At 39.0% G+C, this 22,588-nt stretch overlaps 1 protein-coding gene across 4 annotated transcripts in view; it reads left to right on the top strand.

The window, feature by feature from the left end:
- RPTOR (regulatory associated protein of MTOR complex 1) overlaps window positions 1-22,588 on the top strand; it is a 201,921-nt gene that overhangs the window by 87,912 nt on the left and 91,421 nt on the right. For 3 of the 4 annotated variants that reach the window (XM_052808234.1, XM_052808232.1, XM_052808235.1), the window contains exons 5-7: window positions 3,139-3,285; window positions 10,721-10,896; window positions 17,835-17,894. In XM_052808234.1, coding sequence (XP_052664194.1) covers window positions 3,139-3,285; window positions 10,721-10,896; window positions 17,835-17,894 — 383 coding nt within the window. The remainder of the gene's footprint in view (window positions 1-3,138; window positions 3,286-10,720; window positions 10,897-17,834; window positions 17,895-22,588) is intronic. The other variant, XM_052808233.1, reaches the window with a different exon arrangement.

The raw sequence follows: 22,588 nt of genomic DNA on the forward strand, positions 1-22,588 counted from the left end.
CCTTCTATATATGCTTTGTAGAAAAGAAGACAGTAGCGAGGAGTGTGTCTGACTGCATTGCCTTGCAGCAGAGATGGTGAGTGTGGGAAGGTGCCTGCTCCTCTTCCCTGCGCCCTTCCTCCTCCCCTCGAAACACACACTTCAAAAATTACTTCAGCTCGGTAACGTCGTGGGGTCAGAGACAGCGTTAAGGGAAGCAGAAAGTATTTTCAGTTGTAATTTTTTTTTCCTAGCTTTTAATCACAGCTGCTCAGCAAATGCAGTGCTACTCCAAGGCAGCACGTGAAGGCGTTTATAGTGCTTTAGTTTGTTAATTTTTGGTTGGCAGCTTGACAAAATGTTCCTGAACTCTTTCGGTTAGAGAGATAATAGGACGTATAGAAAGAACTGGGGATGGATTCCTGTAAGCTCATTGCCACAAGGTTCGTTTCCTGAGATTTCTGAGGGATTCCACGAAGTTCAGAAATCCCAGGACAGAAGCTGAACACAGCAATCTTCTGAGGAAGCTTTTTAGCTTTAGAGAAATCTCTTTAGAGAATACTCTTCAAACATTGTTTCATCTTTGATAGGAAATGGAAAGAGAAATTGTGCCATGCTTTGGAAGGAATGATTATTTTGAAAATGTCCTTTTCCTTGGTCTGTTATGTCTTACTGGCGTACAAAAAGATGTGAAATGTGTGCATTATCAGAAGCAAATTCTGCTGCTAATGTGAGGATATGCAACACAAAATGTGCATCATCATTGTGTTTCTGTTAAGTCCTTTGGAAACTATTTACATACCACTCATCCTGTCCACAGCTCTGCTGAAACATCCTCTGTTTGACCAAATAAGGGCCAGAAGCTGCAGTCGTCCTTCATGCTGTAGCAGATTGCCATGGCTTGTTGTTTTAACTGGCTGCTCTTGTTGACTTGCATTACAAGCCAGTACTTAATTATGGAGTTGTACCTTACTTTACTGTAGGCTTTCTGCTCTGGCTCTCTGTACAGTATTGGCATACAAAGGAAGGGTTGAGACAGTCCTTGTAAACCAGTTAATTTGGCATTGTCTGGCATTTTGCCAGATTTTGAAGATGCAATAACATGCTTTTCATATATTTATTGTGAGTGCTGTTGTATTAATAAGGAGCAATGTTCTTTTTCTAGTTTTGCTTGCTGCTATTTTCTGAGAAAATCCCAATGTGGTTTCAAAAAGGTAAAAATCAACCCCCCTGCCCCGACTTCAAACATGTTTATTCTGAAGTTCTGGGGAGCTTCTCTGCAAAATCTGAAGAATGGGTTTTTTTTCATATTTTTGAGTTGTTCGTTAAGCATTTGCTTGTGAAATCTGTTCAAAATCAGCTTCTAGTTTAGTTTTTTGTTGTGTCATTCCTTTAAACAGTCACAGAGGGATGGTGGGAGCTGTGTTAACAGAGCAGAAACTTTCTTGCTGAAAACCAAAGTCAATACTGAGAACAAAACATAAGGACAGGCCCAGCATGGCAGAGACAAGATGAACAAGCATCAAAAGATCACCCTGAGCAACCGTGCTAGAAAACTATTATTTAACACTCCTTTTTTCTTCAAACTATCTCATTTACATATCATTAGCAAATTTGATAAGTTATATGTGACCCCACAGTAAAGTTGGAACATAAAATTCTTCTGGCTGGAAATATCACAATATTAATCAGAGCTATAATCCAGTCTTAACTGTAGCAACATGCATTATAAATACAAAGTTAAAACAGTGCATGCCCATAAAATCTTATTGATTACATGTGTCAGAGCAGGTTGTTTGTTTGGGTTTTGGTTTTTTTTGTTTTTTTGTTTTTTTTTTTTTTGTAACTTACTATGATTGGAATGTGCTTAAACTGAATGATGTCCTTAACAAAGGTCTGGGCCAAGGGTGAGTTGTTCATGTATCGTTCTATACTGCAACCATTTGCAAAGCTCCTAACTCCCTAAAACTTTGGCTTTTATAAACAATTTTTCCTATTAATTTTAATGAAACAACCAAAACTTTTAAATATGGGCAAAACTGGATTTTGAAATGACTTACTGTTTCATACCTTATCTAACATATGGTTTATGATCACTTCTGTCTTTATATATGCTGATATGTGTCCTTGAAAATTTGATTTTTGTAAAAGTTTACTGGTTTTATTACAGCTATTTTAAGTCTCTGGAATTTAAATGGGAGTTATGATCCCATCCATCATTCTGCTGATGTTAATAGGAACATCACGGCTTTTACTGTAGATTTTGGGCAGAGTTCAATGCTGTACGAACATGAACAGGTTGCCCTCTGGCTGCGGATGGGAAGGATTATGCAGTCAGCCACTGTATATTTGGTAGTGACTCTTTGCAGGCTTAAATGGCAGAAATGTGCTTTGGTTTATATTTCCAGTTCTGCCACTTAGTTTAGGGTGTGGCCTTTCATAGCTAATTTTAAATGTCTGATATTTTATCCTCCTTGTATTTTAAGAAGCTCTTGCCTCCAATTATTTAAGGGGGGTTAAGATGGAAGACAAGGAACAAAATACTTCATATTTACAGAAACTGAATTGTTGGTACTTCACTTTGTTGAAGGCAGGCTTTGTTGGTTTTAATTTTACTGGATAATTCTGGAAGTTGCACAGAAGTTAAAGGCTGTAATAAAATTATGAAGCATCTCGTTAAACTAAGATAGCATAGCTGCTGATGGGCTACAGAGTCTTAATTATCAATCTTGATTTATTGATGAAGTTTTCAGTTTAAGATGTTTGATGTTAAATTAGAGACAGCTGGTTTACATTCTTTATCAGTGTTGCAGAAATTTGAGATAAAATTGGACTATTAAATGCTGGTTGGAGTTGTTAGCATATATAAAAGCACTCTTTGCTGAGTTTTAGAATTTTAGTTTAGAGTTGAGCGTTTCAAACAATACCACAATAAAATCTACTTGTCGTTTTTGTTGGAATTGGGTTCATAGTCCTCATTATTAGTAGATGTTGATTGGTATTTGTATTGATTAATATGCCCAATGTTCAATCTAGGTTTTATTTTGTTATTTCAGAATTGGAATTTTTTTGTACGTATTTTATCATCTCACCAATGCACGTTTTGTTGCTTCTCTGTCTCTTTGTAACTTGAGTGTTTTGTTTTTTTTCTTCTTATAGAACTACACTCAGTATATTCCTCTCTCCATATACGACCTGCAGACTTGGATGGGCAGTCCTTCCATTTTCGTCTATGATTGCTCTAATGCTGGCCTTATTGTCAAGTCATTCAAACAATTTGCACTACAGAGGGAGCAAGAGTTGGAGGTGAGATCAGTCTATTGCAAAGGTTTCATTTGTGTTTGTGCTGCAGGGTTAAGTTTATGCTTGCTTTGCTATATACAGCTGAAAAATGTGTTTAAAACTCTGTTGGAAGGCAAATTAATTTGCAGATAATTTTGCCACTCCAATCTTTCTGGTTCAGTTTGCTATCCTATTAAACTTGGAACAATTTTTAATACAAGCACTAATTAAATGGTAATGTTAATAGAATCAATTTGTGCCCTAATGGTCTTTTCTGCTAAGATAAATGCTGAGGTGAACTAGACGTATTTATTTTAATTGCAAAAGTCTGGTATCTGGGTATGTATTTGGATGCAGTTAGAGTTTTGTGCTGTTGAAGTGAATGTGAAAGTGCAAAACAAAATAAAAGAAACCTGATGCACAGAGGGATTGTCACTGGTGGTTTCAGTTTTGCAGAGTGCTTAAGTTGAATGTGTTTCTAATGAAAAGCTGTCTTTCGTTGCAAATGTAATTACTAATAAATTTATTGAAGTAAATCTGAAATGCAAAGCAGAAGGTAAGAAGTCAGGATTCTTTGTGCAGCAACTTGGGATGGCAAGACTCCCCATGGCCAGAAATTCCTGCTAGCTTTAGCTTACAGAGAAAGCATACTTTTCAAAGGTTAACTTTTTTTACTCTCACAGTTCTAAGACACTATTTAAAAGAAAAAAAAAATCAAGGAAGGAATATTAATTAATTAGGCAACTGACTGTCACAAATACAACCTTCAAGCAGGTCTTAACAGCATCCCTGGCTACAATTCCTTTCTTCTAAATTCCAGTTTTTGGAGATGCTTTGTGGTGACTCTTTTGGCAGGTGGGAATTCCATTCTACTGACAGAAAACAGTCTTAACAGCTTGAGATATGTAGATCGTTTCATTATTCCTTCTCTTCAACCAGTGATAATGCCATTTTTTGTAAAGATAAGAAACTTCCCAAAGTCTGTGGCTTGGGAAGAACATGAAACTGCAAGACACAGATCAATAGTATTGGTAGTAGATGCTTTTTGAAGGTTACCATCTTTTTAAGTCAAGGAAAATGTCTGGTGGTCATGTTCTGTTCTCCTTTTGCAAGTTTCCTATCGGCCTGCGACTTCCGTTGTGATATTTTTTGGAGCCTTTCTCTTTTGTTCGTACAAAGCACCCTTCTGGATTTTTGTTTCATTTTCTCATTCTATTCCTAAGCAGGTTAAAAATGGGCCTAACTTTACCTTCCCTTTCCCTGCTTTCTTCATGAATTTCCTTTTTTCCTTGGCTCTTGCTGAGCTCTAGAATGACTTTGAAGCTGTTTTGGAAGGAAGGCAGCCGCAGGTGTCTCTGTTGGTTTCTGCTGTGAGACAGATAAATTGCTTAGGTGAAGCTTGGGCTGGAAAAGTTCCTCTCTGCAAGTCAGACAAACCAGACTGTCTGCAGACAAGGACAGTTGGTTACAGAGAGAAAGATAAGCACGAGTAATGATGTCAGTCTGTATTTCAACAAAAATACTAAATTCCATTTGTTCTGTTTTATTTTTTTTGTTTTGTGAAATATGTGAGGTTACATGAGAAAACTGCTTTAGTATTTCTTCTCTTTGCAACACAGGATAAAACTACCAGTTAATTTGATTATGAAAATACTTTCAGGCTTATATGTCAGCTTCCCATTCTGTATCTTTAGATTTCATTAGCTGCTGATCACTTACTGAGATAACCGCTTATTAGTAATAGAAAGCGGAAGACCTGGTAACAGAGATAGAAAAGTGCTTACAGTGTTATACAAAGTATAGATGAGAATTCATTCAGAAAACTATAAATTATTGAATTGTTCAAATTCATGAAAGGTGAAGTAAAGCTGGAACTGGTACTCAAGAGGGGCTACTAGAGTGATCAAGATAATTGTTAGACCATCTTACTGAAAGGAGATTAGAGGAGTTTGCCGTTCTCTTAATCTGACAGAGTGAAGGCTGAGAGAAGCCATGGCTGTTTGTTTTATTTTTTTCGGGATCCCTTTTTTTTGATAGCACAGAGCACTGGCCAAGTGCCATCAGATTATACATGGTTCCACCAGAAACGTAAAAATTAATTACAACATATTTATAGGTAAGTTTGCAACCCCATTATACTGTGTTTTCATTGTTCATGGAATATAAAGGCTGGTATACTCTTTCTTAATGTAAAATCTAAATCTTGTTCAGCCTCCAAAGAGAGGGAAGCACAGAAAGAAATGATAACTTGGGAGTGATAGAAAAGCAGTTAGCACTTCTCTAAGGTACCTGAGAAAAGATAATATTGTAGCACTGCATGGTACATTGCCTTCTTAAGAGAGCTGCCTCCAAAACAGCACTTGAATAGTAAATACCTTTTTTTTTTTTTTTTTTTTGCCTTTGTTAGTAAATAAAGTATGGTTAGTGTGTGTGAGTGAAGAGCTGTGTAGATAGAAAGAAGTATATCAGTTTCAGTAAGAAGATGACTTTGTTTACCAGAGGCAGGAATCTGTCATATCTTATCCTGGTGGACAGATTGCAATTGGAAATTATTTTTTATGTTCGGCAAGACTGCTTGTCTGAGGGACGTGAGGGTGAAGGCAGATCTAGCTCTGAAGACGCCAGAGCCAGTTCAGCTGTAACTGGTTTTTGGTGGGATGGGGAATGGGTAGTGGAGATAATTTTGTCACTTGATTATAGCTTTGTATTGTGTAATTATAGGGCAGCAATTAAGCTAATAAGGTCTACCAATCCCCATCATTCGTAATATGTTACAGTGTTTGCAAACTTTTAAGTTAAATGCTGTTGATGTAAGGACTGGTGGTTTCCCTGGACTGTGGTAAACTTGACTATTTCAGAGAAATATCTGTGAACTGTTTTAATTGTCAACTGGATGGGAAGTTAAGGATTTGGTTTAATATGTAGCTAAACAAAAGTACGTATTTTGCAGATAAGAAACATCCCTTTAGCAGCATGATGTGGATATGATGTGGCATAGTATTAAGTGTGATAAATTAGTTTAAAAGTTCATTTTTCTAGTTGATCCTGCCTTTGTTTGTTTTGGTTTTGTCCTGATATTTGTAATAGAATGCTGTTGTTTTCCTTTCCCAAAAGACATTTTTCAGACCTGGAAACTGACCCCAGCTTTTAGTAACTGGAATTCCTGGTTATTGTCCTGTTTGGCATCACTAAGCACGACAGCAGTAAGGCCAGTGTGAATATTGGTGGCAGAAGAGGGTGCAGAGGGCTGCCTGGCAGGCACTTGACCTCCTGCCACTATAAGAAAGTGGCAGGTGAAATGATGTCTACAGAGCAGGCAGTAACCTGCTTAGAAAACACCTTTGCTATGCCTGCCTTGGAGCTCTGAGCTCTGTTCGTAATGTGTAGTGGAAGTGATGGCACTGGGTGCTCTTGATCATCTAATTAGCTAGCTGCGATGCTTCCGTGAGTGTATATAAATACACCATAATTCTGGAGAATTAAGCAGGCATTTTAAGTGTGCTGTGCTAACAATGATAAAAGAGGAGGCTGGTTATTTCTGACTAATTTTCTGTGTGATTGTGACATTGTGTTTCCTCTGACTCATACTTGGTTTCATACAGCAAAGGTCTGCTGTCTTAAGGCCACGTTTGAGGTGTACAGAAGTGAAGGCTGAAATGTCTCCTAGATGTGTGCTTTGCTGCACGAGATACAACTTTTTGGTTTGCAGCTTTATTGTTTGAATTTTTCAACAGCGTTCCTTACAGCTGCATACTAACTTGTTTTGTTCTTTGTGTAGGAATTTGGTGTTGCGGTGGGAGCGCCTGTTCGTTTTTCCCTCCAGCAGGGTATATGACTAACGAGTCCTAATTGGAGCTGAGGAACTCATTTTTTATTTTTCCATATTCAACATTAATTCTCAAAAAATTAGCTTAACGACAGCACAGCAGAATGTTATCTGGCATTAGCATCGTGTCTGGGGGGAGAGTTTTTCTAATCCACCATCTGCTGGGAGAGAGGAACATCTCCTTTTCTGTAGTTGCATTAATGCCTTCCACAGGGGAAGAGGATTCTCACAGCAGGAGTTGTGTGAAGGTGGCAGGTCTGGTCAATACTTGAAATTGCCCCGAGACAGAAACTAGGAGTTCAGTTCCTCTCAAGTTTACCTTGAAGAAGTCTGTTAATTCAAAAAAGGCTTGGTTGTCTATCAAGTGCTTGTTTCTCAGTCTAATTATATAGGTACATAAATGTTTTCAGTAACAGTGGTTTAAAATACATATATTGTTTCCCTTTTTGTTAATTACAAGCAGTAATACTTGCAAATCTGTTAGCTCTTCCTCTGGATAGACAGAGTGCTTGCAAGTAGCAAACCTGAGTGCTCCTTGGCTTGGGCAGCTATAATTTGTTTTCAGATTGCCACCATTTTACAGGAATGATAGCATGTTTCAGTATAATTGATAACATAATATTACAACTATTATTTTGTCTGAAAGGCTGAGGATTGTCAGTTGCCCTGAAATAACAATAAGTAACACAATAAGTACTCTGTTGATAGTAAGGAATTTTTACTTACAAAGCTTACACAGGAAAATATGCATCCCTTTGCTTTGAGACTGTGTTTCTGCTGAAAGAAGTTGCGAGTTATGGCGTGCTGCAAGGTCTACATCTGGTTGACTGCTTACAGAAAACAATTAAAGACTGTAGATAAATGCATACTGATAATTCTGGTAACCTTTCATATATGGTAACTTTACGTACTTTATTTACTATTCTTACAGTTGTGAATGAGTACATTTTTGCCAGTTTATGTTTTTTAATCCTTCTTTAGCCTTCTACTTACTCCATATCTTGCCCTAATAAAAAGTTACATTTATGAGGGAACCAAGCAGTCTAGAAAGTCTGACTTCAGTGGATGTTCTAAGGATGCAAAATAGATGTTCACAGTGGGCTTTACTCAACCGTCTTTTTTTTTTTCTCCTTTCTTTTTCTCCTTTCTTTTACTTGTAAAAGAATGTTTTGCTATATCATTATCCTTAGAAGTCTGGCAAGATCTGTAATTACTAGCTGGTATTGTATGTTCATTTTATGGTTGTTAGTAGTTCGTCTCCTAATGGACAAATATTTACACTGCATGTGTCACAGCTTCTTTAGTTCGTTTTACTGTGTAGAAGCCAAGAGTGGAGCAGGTCTTGGAGTATGAGCTACTTCCCCATCAGAACTGAGGGGCACTACCAGACCATGACAAATGTCAAGTCATCAGTGTTTCACACTACTCAGGAAGCAGAAAATCCATCTAAATGTACTTCCCACCTACGGAGCCCATTTATGAGGATGCCCAGAGGGCAAGTCTTTCTTTAGGAAATGAATAGCCATAGCTAAGCAGTTTGACTGCTTTATATTTATAAATCTGGGAAGAGCTAATGCTTTTCCACACTGTGTCTTATGCCTTTCTCCTCAAATAAAAGAACTTTTCAGTATTTTAATTACCTTTTTTTTGTTTTTAGCATACAGCTTAAGTTTTATTGAGAGTAAATGTCAGTAGAGGACAAGTGATGACTTGAGGGTAGCTTCATTTCCACCCAAGGTATGGCATGAATCTTTGCTGAGAGCAGCACAACTCAACTGAGAGCAAGGACAGGTCTTAGCTAATTTGGACAACTTGGGAAAGTCAAAGTGTGTCACTGCTGCCTCTGGGATTAGAATGGAAAAAAAAATATTTAAAGAATCAAAAAGCTTAATAGGTTGCAGAATTTGTGAAATAGCATCTGAAACTTCTCTGTAGCTTATGAGGTTGCTTTGCTAGACAAGAGGTATATGATTGTGCCAGGCTCTTGGTTTGTAACACAAGTATTCTGTTCCCCATCGACCTTTCTGAGACACCTAATGGATTTCCTCTTCAGATAGACAGAATTTTTCACGTATAAAGACGGTAAAGAATGAGTTTATTAGTCAACTGTATCACCTTACTCAGTTGGCAAAAAAAAAAGAAACTGGCTGAAGAGTTGGTCTTTGAAAGAATGTACTTCTGTTAACTTTGATAACACAGCATATAGATCGCTTTGATGGGTGTCTGCTTTCTAACTGTTACATGAAAGGGCAATGAAGACACCGCATGTGTTACATTTCTTTCTGCTATTCCTTTAAGAATCTTTGAGTACCATAGATCAAAATTATGTTTTTCCTTCTGTGAAGTATTAGTCTCAAAAATCATACTCTTAATCAAAATTTTAATTAGGAGAATAACTGTGGTTTTGAAAAATGGGAATACTGATATATATGGTATTTCTACTTTATGGACTGATGTTTGGACAGATTAATCGATTGCCATAGTGCAGGTCAGAATTTTAGAAACTCAACTCTTTCACAGCAGACTTGACTCTGATTTAAAAAAACCCACTGAATATGCCCATGTGTCTGCTCTGTTTCCCATTCTTTCTTGCCTTTTGAAAATTGATCGACAGCATGTGGAGTGAAAGAGTTGAATAACATTTATGCAAAGCTGGTTCTTGTCTGCAGATGCACAAATGCCATCGGACCAATGCATTCCATCAGTCCATGGCTAGCATGAAATCTGCACTGACATGTGTCCCAGTTCTGAGTATTTTAAACAGGTGATTAAGCCCAATTAAATATAAACTAATTGAATCTTGGAAAATTATGTCTTGTTAGAACAGTTCTAGATCTTGAGATGCAAAGACCTTACCTTAGAATTATTTTTCAGTGTAATATTCACTGCTTAGAGCAGAAATTACCGTGTTTTTTCCATCCAGAGGAATATGTATAAGGACCTTGAACACTTTTACTAAAGCATTGATTAAAACTTGTATCTGCTGATATGTTAATATTTGCATTGCAGAAGGCAGTGCACATTTCTTTTTCTCTTTATTTGGAAGATAGCCTCTCTAGTTACATACAGTAATTTTCTCTCTTCCTTTTTCCAGCTTGACCTTTTTGCTCTAGTGAAGTAGAAACATGTATGGGGAGAAACACAGGGAGTTCGGTATTCTTCTGGCTTACCAACAATGGTCATCTCTATACTCCGTGGCAGGAAATGCTGCCTAGTACAGCCAAATGAATTGCATTTTTCCTTTTGAAGCTATTCTGCCATCTGTGGTGAATGGTTATGAGCCACAGGAAGGATGTTTTTTGCTTAAATGTAAAAGAAAGAATAATTAGCCCAACTTGCTTCTACAGTGCTTGATTCCAAGCTGGCAGATGTGAACTGAAGACTCTGAAGTGGCGATCACAGTTCAGTCTGTTGCAAGTTGCAGGTTTTGGTGTGTGGTATCATGTGGTAAATACACTTAAATACTGTTAATTGTATGTGAGTTAAAGCTATGGCTGGTGCTACGATGTCATAAATTTCTCCGAATCCAGAGATCCATTGAAATTTGACAGCTCTCCATTGGTTATTTTCAAAATGGTACAGAAATTAACTTCACTGAATTCACTGCCTGAGTAATTTCCTTGATCTCTCCAGGTGGCTGCAATTAACCCAAACCATCCACTTGCTCAAATGCCTTTGCCGCCATCGATGAAGAACTGCATACAGCTGGCAGCATGTGAAGCCAATGAATTGCTACCCATGATCCCTGATCTGCCAGCTGACCTTTTCACATCCTGCCTTACTACGCCGATCAAAATTGCTCTGAGATGGTGAGTATCTTCCCCATTATTGAAGGCAAGTGCATAATTTGTGTAGCTTCTCTGTTGAAATGGTAGATTTGTTAATCCAAATGCTTCTCTAACCTAAAGTTTCTCTGCAATATTGAATTACTGGATTTGAACTATGCATTTGGGGCAGCGTTTTATTAATCAGAACTAGAAAGGTGAAAATATTGTTATCTTCTACTTAATACGTTTTAGATTCCAGCTCAATATCTAGGTTTGCTCGGATTAAGGGATTTACTGTTCTGGGAATTAAATATCTGCTTCTTCAGAGAGCAGAAATACTACATAGTGTAATGCAACTTTTTGTAAATTGTCCTTTGTACAAATCATATTCCAAATATTGCAGTTGCTGTAAATAATACAGTAGCATTAAATAATGCTGTAGTGAAAGAAATTGAGCGATAAACCAAAGAAAGATGTTATGGAATGACATACCAAGTTAATTAGGTAGAAAGTTATAAAAGACTGCTACAAATAGCAGGAGCTTTCGAAGAGCAATATTTTTACTCAACAACAGAGAAGATCACGACCAATTGTGGTGCCAGCTGAGGACATGGTGTGAGGAATCCAGCATGTGCGCCCAGGTAGTACATAGCTCTGTTGATTCATTCCTATCGGCATGTTTCACTTGATCCTCTCAAGGTTATGTGTAGGCCAGAATGAAAAACTCCAGGTCATTTGCTAGACTAGGTTAAAACAGGTGAAAGCCTATAGACATTGCAGACAATGGTAAGCAATTGAGTCGCCACAGCTTTAAGAGTTATTAGCTGTCTTTTGGAGATACTCATAATAACTTACAGTTCTTATACTCTTTCTGCCTTTAATAAGCAACCAACTATGTGACTTAACTTGACCAGGTTCTTGTTTAGATATGTAGTGCTTTTGACTGATACCCTTTGCTCCTGTGAGGGACAGCACAAGATCTGTTTAATTTTTTGTCCTGTTTTTGATTTTGTGAGCTCACAGGGTATTTTCTTACAGAAGAGAGTCACAGCTTGTAAACACTGGCAGAAGTCTTGGATAATTTTGAAAAGCAGAGCAAAGAGCTTCAGTGACATTAGGAATATTTTCAAGGGAAGGTTTTGAGAGAGCTAGGGAGGAGAGAATGGTTTTTCTGACCCAGGTGTCATGGACCAGGAGTCTGAAGTAATGGGAGACTAGCCTAGAGTTTCAGCCAAGGAATGGCAAACCTCTAACTAAGTTAGGCAGGTGTGTGCTCCTCTCATAGCTTTAAAAGCCTTTTCATCTTACTTTTTCTTTCTTCTGTTGTAAAAACAAAACATTATGTTGTTTTCCTAAGATACCAGTCTGGTTGCTATACTAACCACTCATCAAAACTCACAAGTGAGCACTTGCAGGTATGCAACAGGATCAAGCTGGTTGATTAGCCAGAGACATTTGATCTTGTCTAATCCCAAGAGAATGATGTGCTTCTCTTCTGGGACAGGTGAACAGAAAGAGGAGGTTAACTTCCAATATAGCTGTTACTGTGACAGCTCTTCATTGGTGAAGTGACCGCCTTGACATGGAGCTCTGCTAGCTTGCTTTTCCTGATGCTGACGTGCTGCTGGTAGGCTAGCTCTGAACTCTGCCTGCTATGTGAAAATTCTCAAGCTGCCTGCATAAATCCTTGTCTTTTAAAAGCTGAAGAAAGTTACTATGCGGCAAAATTCCTTTAGGGGAACTTCGAGAAATACTATGTTTTATAACCAAGAAAATATGGTCGCAGGGAACTACTTTTATCATATGGCTGCTAATCAGATCACTGCTATTCAAATGTGAAGAAGTTTAGATTTCTGCTGTTTTTATCTATGGAGAAAGACTTTGAAATTTAACTGAATGTTCCACCTGATTAGCTCAAGGCTAGCAGCAGGTGACAATGAATGCAATTTGGTAAATGCAAATGATGTGGTTTTTTAAAATTACTTGTTGAATGGAGTCCACAACTAATAAATAAAAAGTGGCACAGGATTCAGCAAGTGGAGGTTTAAGTTTGGCTTCAGGGAGAATGTTTCACCAAAACACCATGTTAATGTGGGGAGAAGAGTGGAACAATTGCTTTTCAGGGTGGATACGCTGAGGCTTGCAGTTATTCTGAATAACTCATTATTGTGCGTGTGTGTTAAATCAATACCATGCAGACACAGCGACACCACTTAATTCGTGCTGTTTTCACTAATTCATTAAATCTTTGTGAGAATCCCTAGCATGGGCTTTGATGCCTACTGAAGATTAACTGGTTTATAGCAAACTGAAGCTTTGTAAGTGAAGTGAAAACTATCAGCATTGGGACTTCAGGGTTCTCTTTCCCTTGCAATTACTGGAACCATACTTTACAGTTTGTGCCATATTTAAATTGAAAATGCTGAGTGTCTGTAAGAGGTTTTTTTGGGTTTTGGTGGTGTTTGTTTGTGGTGTGGTGGTTTTTTGGTTTGTTGTTTTTTAGGTGGTTTTTTTTTTTTTTTTTTTTTAGGAAGTCCCTTCCAAACATTTATACTGCTTTATACAACAGTGTTTAATGCACAGTTTATATAAACTGAGAAAGGGTTTTTTTTGGATATTATGATCTGTTCAGGAATTTTCTGTTACTTCATCTCCATGGGAACGTGGTTGAGGGGGTGATCAGGGCAGGTTCTCAAGCAGAGCTACACCTGGCATAAGCATGAGATTCTCAGAGTTGTGTCTCGTTTGTGTTTGATAGGACATGTTGTGTTTGTAAAAAATGCAGCTCAGGGGAAGGATTTAAAACTATTAACCTTAGCTGTTCTTGGGGTAGATGCCATGCAAACTCCTGGACAAGTAAAGCATTTCCTACAACATCTACTCCAATGATTACGTGTGTTGCTTACTGCACACAAAAGAATTTATCCTCTATTCTCTGATGAAAATTGTTCTCCTTTCATATTCCCTATTGATTGGCATTATTATGGTTATGTTTTTATCCATGCAAGTCCTGTAAATAATAAGTGCTTGCTTGCAGAGCATTGTTATTCACTGCTGTTAAATATAATACATGCAAAGGCAGACTCTCCTCCTGCATTCCAGCTGTTTGATGCAAACCGTATGTTGGTGTCTTAAAGCAGGCAGTTAACCAAAAATAAAGATGTAAACCTTTGTCATTGAAACTTCTCTTTTACTTCGGCCTAGCCCTTTTACTAAAGCTGATCCAGAACCCTGCAGAATTGCTTTTGAAATAAAGCATTTTTGCAATTCTGGACTGACAGGCTAATGAGGTTTCATATACTGAATTTATGGGCAAATAAAAGTTTGATGAATAAATTTCTATACATCCTATTTTGTGCTCTGTATTTTAAGTAAACAACTGATGGACAAAATCACTTACCAAATGGGGTTGCAGCTGCATCCACTTCAGTCTGATTTCAGGGGAAGAAAAATTGATGCTGGTAGGAGAAACACAGGTCAATTGTGCCCTTCTGAATGTGGTGCATGAAACTCTTAATGACAGTCTGACAATTCCAGGAATCCAGTGTATGAATTAAATTCTAGCTAACTTGATACTGATTATCTTCATGTGTAGTGACTGTTGGGAGCTGACGTATTCCAAATATATGTTGTATATGTGTATTCCAAATATATGTAACTATATATAGCTATATGTGAGGCAAGCTTAGAGATAAGCTGTATGGATTGTTAATCTTGAGTGATGTGCACTAATCGGGAAGTAGACGCAGCTATTGCAGGAAGAGGCAGAAATTAGGGTGTGTTTGGTGCACTGTTTTACACAGATGTGTCTCTCTCATGCTGTCTAAAGCAAAAAGCAACTATATTGAAAGTTGTGATCAGTAGTGCGTCACATGCTTAAATTGTCATCAGTCCCTTAAGACATAAACAAGCTGCAATTCAGGATTTTACACATCAGGGAGAAGGCTGTGCTTGTCTAAATTGTCTTAAGGACCCTAAGGCTTTGAACCATGAAGTCCCACTCAGAGTAATAGGGCTCCTGAAAAGTGCTGGAAACCCCCTAAATCAAAAAGAAACAAAAAGTTTGGGAACTGCTCAGACTCAGGAATTTTGGATATGCAGTTTGTACACTAGAACGCTAATACAGCAAGCTTCTAAGTGCATGGAAAAAAGAACCTGACCTGTGACAGCTGATTTTCTGTTGGATCAATTAAAACAAATGCTTCAAGTGGTTTTTTTTTTTCTGAGGTATTTATTTTGCATTTGTGCTTGAGATTTTGGGGGGGTTAACTAAGCCAATCCTCTGTCCCAAATTTATTTAGAGAAACTAAATTGAGTTTCAAAATGTTCCTGTGATGTCTGAGCAGAACCTGATTGAGCATTGTTATGTGTATTTCTGGTTTTCTTCTTTATTGCCTCGCATTTATTGGTACGTTTATGTGCAGATCTAACATATTTTGCCTGATGTTTGTGATGATGACACCAACCATCACTTGAGACCTCACATTTAGAGCCTTGGAGTGATGAAAGGGGGTTGCAGATACAGGATGAGGAACATTTTGTTTACGAGTACATTTTCTTGGCAATCAGTGGTTGTTAAAGAGGAAATGCAGATAGTCTGCTACTGGTTAAATGGGGTTTTAATGAACTAATCTCTTTCAAAATATTCAGGGCAATGGTGGGGGCTTCTACTGTAACAGGCCCAGTATATGCAAAAGCAGTAAGCGCTTGCTGCTTTACTCCCATTCTGGTGAATATCAAACAGATCCATGGTCAGGGCAGAAAGGATGATTTTTCACTAGTCAAATGTAATCTGGTTTTATTTTGTCATCTTTGAGCAGCCACGAGCTCAAATGAAATAACTGAAATCTAAGCTTATTTACATGTTGCCCACGGTGCAATACTAGCAGGTCCCTAAGGAAGTGTGAAATGACAGCTGCAGAATGCATTTAGATGTGAAAGTATCTGTTTATAGTTGACCCTCAAAGGTGTGCCTATCCTGCTCTTGTAGAAGTTGTAGGAAACACTTGGCACTCAGGCATTTCTCCTGTTGTGTGTCCTGAATGTCTGCACGCGCGGGGCAAGCTTTCTGCTTCTAATCCAACAAGCTGTAATCAAAAGCCTTGTGCTTAGGAAAAATCCTTGCAAAAAGGAGGCTAATGTATTTGTTCACCCTCTGGCAAATGTGCTCTGCTACCAGGCAAGAGCCTGCTCATCAATTCTCAGACTCTTGCCCCCTGGCCCGGAGGAGACTGGTTGTGCTGAGCAGAGTTAGGATGCTCATCTTTTTTTTTTTTTTTTTTTTTTTTTTTTGGTGTTGTGTCTTGCAACATTGTGCAGTGCTGCCTTGTTAATCTGTGAGCCTGTAAAATATTGCTAAGTGAGTGAGGTTAGGTCAAATCATGGCTTGGATGAGAGGCTTCTGAAGTAAATACAAAATACTGCGTGACATGGTGATAGGTGGAACTCTTCATTCCTTATAGAGAGCAAATGTGTAACAGTACAAAGTTGTGCTGGCTCTGTTATGGTCCTCTTTCAGATATGTCGTAATGTAGAGGCATTGAGCAGAGGAGTTAGTCTTTTGTCATCCTTAGTCTGTAGGGAGACTCCAGCCTGATTCCAATGACCTAATTCTGCCGTGCTGAATTGTGCCTGCAGGTTTTGTTTGAGAGGGGTATTTACCTGCATGATTCTGTAAAGCGGTGTTGTAAGATTTTTATATTTTAGCAGATTGTATAGGGATCCCACTGTAGTGTTCACAGATAGCTTTATGCCTTTTTTTTTTTTTATGATGGATGGCGCACACATCAGAAAAGCAGCCTGGAGACCACTTAGCTTTTCAGAGCCCATCCCTGTTCTTGGCAGTAATGGATGTCCTGCAGGCAGGGGATGCCACAAGAAAACTGGAGGATCCTCAAGATTTCAAAACTGGGCTCTGCACATCTTGTCTTTTAAAGAAGTAATTGTTTTCTGCTTTTCCTGGGGAAGAGCCTTTTGGATGTGGATATCATGGCTCTGGTGAAAGGAGGGGCTCCTGCTGCAGCAACTCCAGGCACTGCTGGATGCGGGAGGTGGGTTTCCCGGGCAGCCGAGCCCTCCTGGTCCCACACTGCCCGCAGAGCTTTCTGTTGCTGTGTGGGGTGAAGTGTAGGGGTTAAATACCAACTTACATTACACTGATGGGTAAATTCTTCATGAAGTACTGGGAAAATGGTCTGGGAGGGTAGTGATATCACTGAGGAAGTAATTTCTCAAGTTGAATTTGCTGGTTTTTCTTCCCACATCTATTGTTTCCCACTTCTGCCCTCAGGGCCGCAAAGCGCGTCCCCCAGAGTTTTGGAGGAGGGAGACAAGTGCTTGGAAACTGGGCTGGCAGTCATCTTGTCTTCCCACACCCGCTTGTGTTTAGTGACTCTTGGGATTTTCTAGGCACAGCGAGTGGCGGTGCTAACAGGACTCTGCGTTTTCCAGGGCCGGCGTTCCTGAAGTGGTGGTATTTGTAATGCTGAGGAAATGGAGTCAGCATTTTTTTTAATTAAATAACGGAGGTGTTTGAACTTGATGAATCCCTCTCGTTCCCTCCCTTTCTCACTTTCCTGCCTGCAGTGCCAGATCTCTTCGGGGAAACCCAGCCAACGCTAATCATTATTCCAGAAGCATAAACCTCCTCGGCTCTCGTGTCGTCTTGCTCCTCCCGAGAGACTGTGCTGGATGACTGTGAGCCCTTTTCCCCACCACTATGTGTTGGAAAACTTGTCACCGTGACAGTTACAATACCCCAGTTTTGACACCTGACGATGGAAATCGCCGCATAATCATGAGTGTGACAAATATTGAGGGCCTTGTTTGATTCTTATTATGCTGCGGCAAAGTTTTCTACCCAAACACCATTTTAAAAGCAGAAGCACTGTAATAAAGAAACCTCCTTCCATATTCTTTCCATAGAACCTTGTCATTAAATATTCAATTAGTATGTTTTATTTTTATTCTCTTCTCCACAGGTTCTGTATGCAGAAGAGTGTCAGACTGGTGCCGGGAGTCACGCTGGATTTAATAGAGAAGTAAGCCAAATTTTATGATTCCCCCCTGTTGCTCTTAATTTCCTCATTATTTCTAGCATTTCCCTTGTTTGTCTGTGAGGAAATTTCTTTGGAAAGCTTCTTGCAGAGTCTGTACCTACAGTATTTGTCATTTCTTGCCTTACCATGTGTTGCTGAAATAAGCAGTGGCCATAAAAGTGAGTGGTCGCTCGGGGAGCGGCACTGCAGCCGGGAGTTATGGCTGCACTGGGGCTTTGCTAAGCTCGGTGAGTCGAGAGTCCTGTAGCTCTCGCCGCTCGTGCTGTCGTCGTGGGCTAGCCAGAGAAATGGCAACTGCAGACACAGATTGTGCCCATGTTCCTGGAACTCCAGCACTGACAAGCCACATGCGTGGCTGGTTTTGGTGTGGGTTTTGACCATGGGAGCGCTGACAGAGGAGGCGTGCTCGCAGCTCTGCGAGCTGTACACCCCACGTCACCAAAACCACCTAATGAACAGAAAAACACTCAACCAAAAATACTGTTTGTCATTTCATCACTATGCTGTCCTACTATTCTTTGTTGATAGTGGTGTTATGTTTCAGACTTAACACCATTGAAACATGTTATAATCCTTTTATCCAAGCAATATTTGAGCATAATTACTGGTTGTCAGGCAGCTGAGGCAAACTGATTAATCTAGACAACTAGTCTTCAAATTCTACTTCAGTTTATACAAAAAAGGTGGACTTTGAAATAATAATAATTGTCCACTGTAGTCTTTGCTGGGTTTTAAAAAAAAAAAAAAAAAAAAAAATCTTAAGGGAAGCATATTCTTAAAGACAGGGTCTTTCGATGCTTGCAGCCACTAGATGCAGGAGTTCTGTGCTCCCTGCAGATTGTTTTTGAATGCTTTATTCTTGGAACATTGATACACACGCACAAACTGTCTGGGAGTGATTAATTAAAGATCATTCATTCAATTTCTGAGAAATTTTGACTCTAGAAATACTGTTGTTGAGATTAATTAGAACTCTTCTGACACGTGGATGTCCAGAGTCCAGTGATCATCTTTTGTCTAAGATGAAAACTGTAGAATTGAAGGGCATCCTGAAAAGGTTTAGGAGAACAGGAATCTGGATAATAAACATGAATTCTTAATGGAAATATGTTATCATACTTCCTTGTTTTTTAATAAGCTTCTGCATGGTGTAGCGAAGTGCAGCAATCATTCATTGCTCATGCTGCCAATAGCAAATTATCTGTTATAGCAGAAGCAATGAGGATAAGATTGCATCAGCTAAAATTTCTTGTTCAATTTTTGCTTTAGTAAATCATTCCATGTTAACTTGCATGTTTTACATTCAGATGAGGTTAGAAATGCTTCTCAATGCTACTAGCTCTTCCACAATATGCATTTTAGAATAGTCAACTCATCAGTAGTATTTAGGTATTTAATCATGCTAATTTTTTACGTGAAAATTTGATTATCCTATCTCATCTCAGTTGGGGAAGCTAAGCAACGATTCTTGTAAAGCTGTATTTCAGAGGCACTAATCTTACCAAAACAAAAATAATTTTTCAGTTTACAACTAAGATAATGGAGACAGGACCCCATCTATCAAAGGAAGTGTTAGAGCGGTTTGCAGAGATGCATCAGTCTAGGAAAAGGTCCACCACTGGAAATTGGCTTTCAGAGAAAACATTGTGGTAGGTTTTGTTTTTCTTTTGGTTTTAAGGAGATGAGAAGCAGGAAGGAAATCTACCCGGGGTTAACCTTGCTTTGCCTATGTACTCAAAGGTGTGCTAACAGGGTTTTTTGGTGTGAGAAGGTTAGATGGTCCTGAAGTTAAAAGCTATTTAGTGGTAGAAGGGTGCGTAGTTCCCTGACTGTTGTTTAAATGGGCAGAGTGAGTGATTGTTGTTTTGGTCATCTCTGGCTGTTGGACAGCAAAAGTAAGCAGTTCTTCCTGAACTGATGGGCTCATCATCAGCGTGGACAGTGATCACCTCAGGCCACTTGATAAATGTGTTCCAGAACAATGACTATATTATGTTAATTGCAATTAACAGATTGCTACAAGAGTGTATCTAATCAAAGAACATATGGCAAGGGTCAATGAAGGTCTTGAGCCAGGTAGCTCAAGAATCTGCTTCACTGAATGCTCGGATGTGCTGCTGAGGGTTAAATACTCTTTAAATAATGGTTTACTGGCAAAAAAAAAAAAAAAAAAAAAAAAATTACTCGTTATTCTTGTTGGTTAATACCACAGCACACATGCATTCTTTAAAGGCTGTCTTCATGGAAAGCATGCCAGAAGTAGGTTCCTGTGGATATCAAATATTTAAACCTCAGCATCTTAATCTGCTACATATATTAATTATAGAAAACACATGTTTTTTTATTACAGTCTCGAGATACACCTAGAATACTTCCTGGATTGCCTGCGTGTATATTGTAATTTATAATTTAGCTGTCTTTAAAATGGGGGAAAGAGTTTATATTGCAATTAAGCTGCAGACTTTGAGACTAAATTAGGCTGCACCTTCTTTGAAGGGCTCAGATTTCTAATTATCTGGGCTAAACCAGTGTCCTGATGAATAAATGTGTGGTGTATCCTGATGTGCACTTATATTACAGATCTTCTGAGATTAAGCCAAAATAATCCCTAGTTTAGAAATAAAGATCTTTGCTGGAGCCAGACAGTAAAACGTAAAGAAAAATGGAAGGAAAATTATGTTGGCGAAGCTCTAGGAATTTAGAAACCTCTGACTACCACTTCATAAGACTCTTCAGTGGCAGCATCAGTGTCAGATATTCCTACTGCCTTGGTTGGTCTTTTCTGCTTGATCACAAGCCATCCTGTCATCTGTGCTGGCACCACTTGTTGTGTGGCTGCTGAGTGAAATGAACTGGGGCTTTGTTCTGCTTTTTAAAAATTTTGGAAAAAAATCCTAAGGAATCGTTTAACTTAGTGTAGGGTGGGAATACAAAGCTGGATGCCAAGAATCAGGGAGGTACAAGAATGCTTTGATCTATACTGCTGCATTAAGCTCCCTCTTCTGAAATCACATTCTCAGGGGAGCAAGAATGGTGTATTGCCTTCCTGGGATTTTTTTTTCCTGGGTCCATTTTGCAGAAGGAGGGAGTTCTCTAAACAAAAATCCTGGTGACCCGAGAGCTGTTCGTGCTTCTGGTGGGGCCACTTAGAACACAGTCTTTTCAAATGACCACGTGAATATGGTACCACAATTTACTTTCACAACTGGAAAGGAGCCTAGTCGCTTGCTGTCAGGGTTTTGTGACAGAGGACCTTTTCTGAATGTCAGCTCTGCATCACGTAGGCAGGAGCAGTGTGGGAGAAATTCGTCTTGCTGCAGTGTGTGCTGTTGCTGTTCTGAGAGGAGAGCCCATCTCTAGGCTGTCATTCACCAGCACAAAATCCATTTATAAAAATCACTAGAAATAACAAATCTGAGACTAAAATAAATTTTTGTTTCCACTTTAAGTATTGTCGAATGTCACAGACTGGAAATTACTGATGTTTTAATGTCTATTGATTATTGATGAGTAATGGTTCAGTAGGAGCTAATTTAAAGATGAACTAGGAAAAATAAAATCCCAAGATATCACACGGCAAAAGTAATGTAATTGGAGAAAATGTAGAAATTATGCTGTAATATAACAAATATCTTTGGTGCATGCTCTGAGAACTTAGCTAATCAGTTGCCTTCAGGATGGTAAATTGGAGGGCAGGTGAAGGAGAGCAGCTGGTTAGTATCATAATTTTTTTTTTCCCCAGGTGGTCCCAGTAGCAAATATCAGCTACTCCAGTCCCTTTTAGTAAATTTTCCTCTGCCGGGCTGGCGTACTGCATGTTGTGGCTGGAGAGGTCTAGGATAACATTGCCTGGGACCACACCGTAGTGACCAAGAGCAGGAGGTTGGGCTGATTGTGTTGGGTAAATGGGGGAACGCACAGAGAGACCTGGTCCTGGCTGCCCGGTCACTGCTCGGGGTTAAATGAGTATTGCTTTAGTGCTTTCCCCTCAAAGTTTAACATGAACAGCGGCTTTTTGCTAACTTACTGAAGTTGAGCACATCAGTCTCGGAAAAGAGTTTGTGTGGAAAGTCACTGGGAAATGATGCGTTGTTTGAAAAAGTCAGAAGGACAAAAATTATCAAAGTATGGTAACAATCTTACTGACTGTACTTGTGTTTAAACAAACACAATTGTTGTTGCTGTGTAAGCAAATGAGGCCGAGTGCTAAACTGAAATTGTATTTCCAAGTTACAATATTGCCTTCTAAAATACACTGCCTACCCAGTGCGAGGAAATACTGCCAGAGCTGCTGGTATTTAGACTTGGCAGAAATCGGCAAGATCCATAACTAGATGGAGAAAGGCATTTGATTAAAAGAAAAAAGTTCTGTTATTTTCAGCAGGACCAGACAGGGACAAACACTGTTGCCTCCTGGGCAAGTGACTAAAAGGCAGCTGAAGGCAGAATGATAGTTCTGATGTTGACAGGACCGTGGTCTCTCTGTAGCAGGTCTGTGTCATCACAGCTGCCACAAGTTAAGATGTCTTTGCAGATATTTAATTAACCATGTGCTAGGCCAAATTCTGAAATACTGCAGCTTGTGGGGGTTTTTTATATTCATTATTTTATTTATAGTGGGAAAACTATAATTCTTAGTGTGCCTTTAGACCTAGGTTAGGCAGCTTTCGGCCCCT

The sequence above is a fragment of the Harpia harpyja genome, chromosome 14 (assembly GCF_026419915.1).
Source record: "Harpia harpyja isolate bHarHar1 chromosome 14, bHarHar1 primary haplotype, whole genome shotgun sequence".
NCBI classification, from domain to species: domain Eukaryota; kingdom Metazoa; phylum Chordata; class Aves; order Accipitriformes; family Accipitridae; genus Harpia; species Harpia harpyja.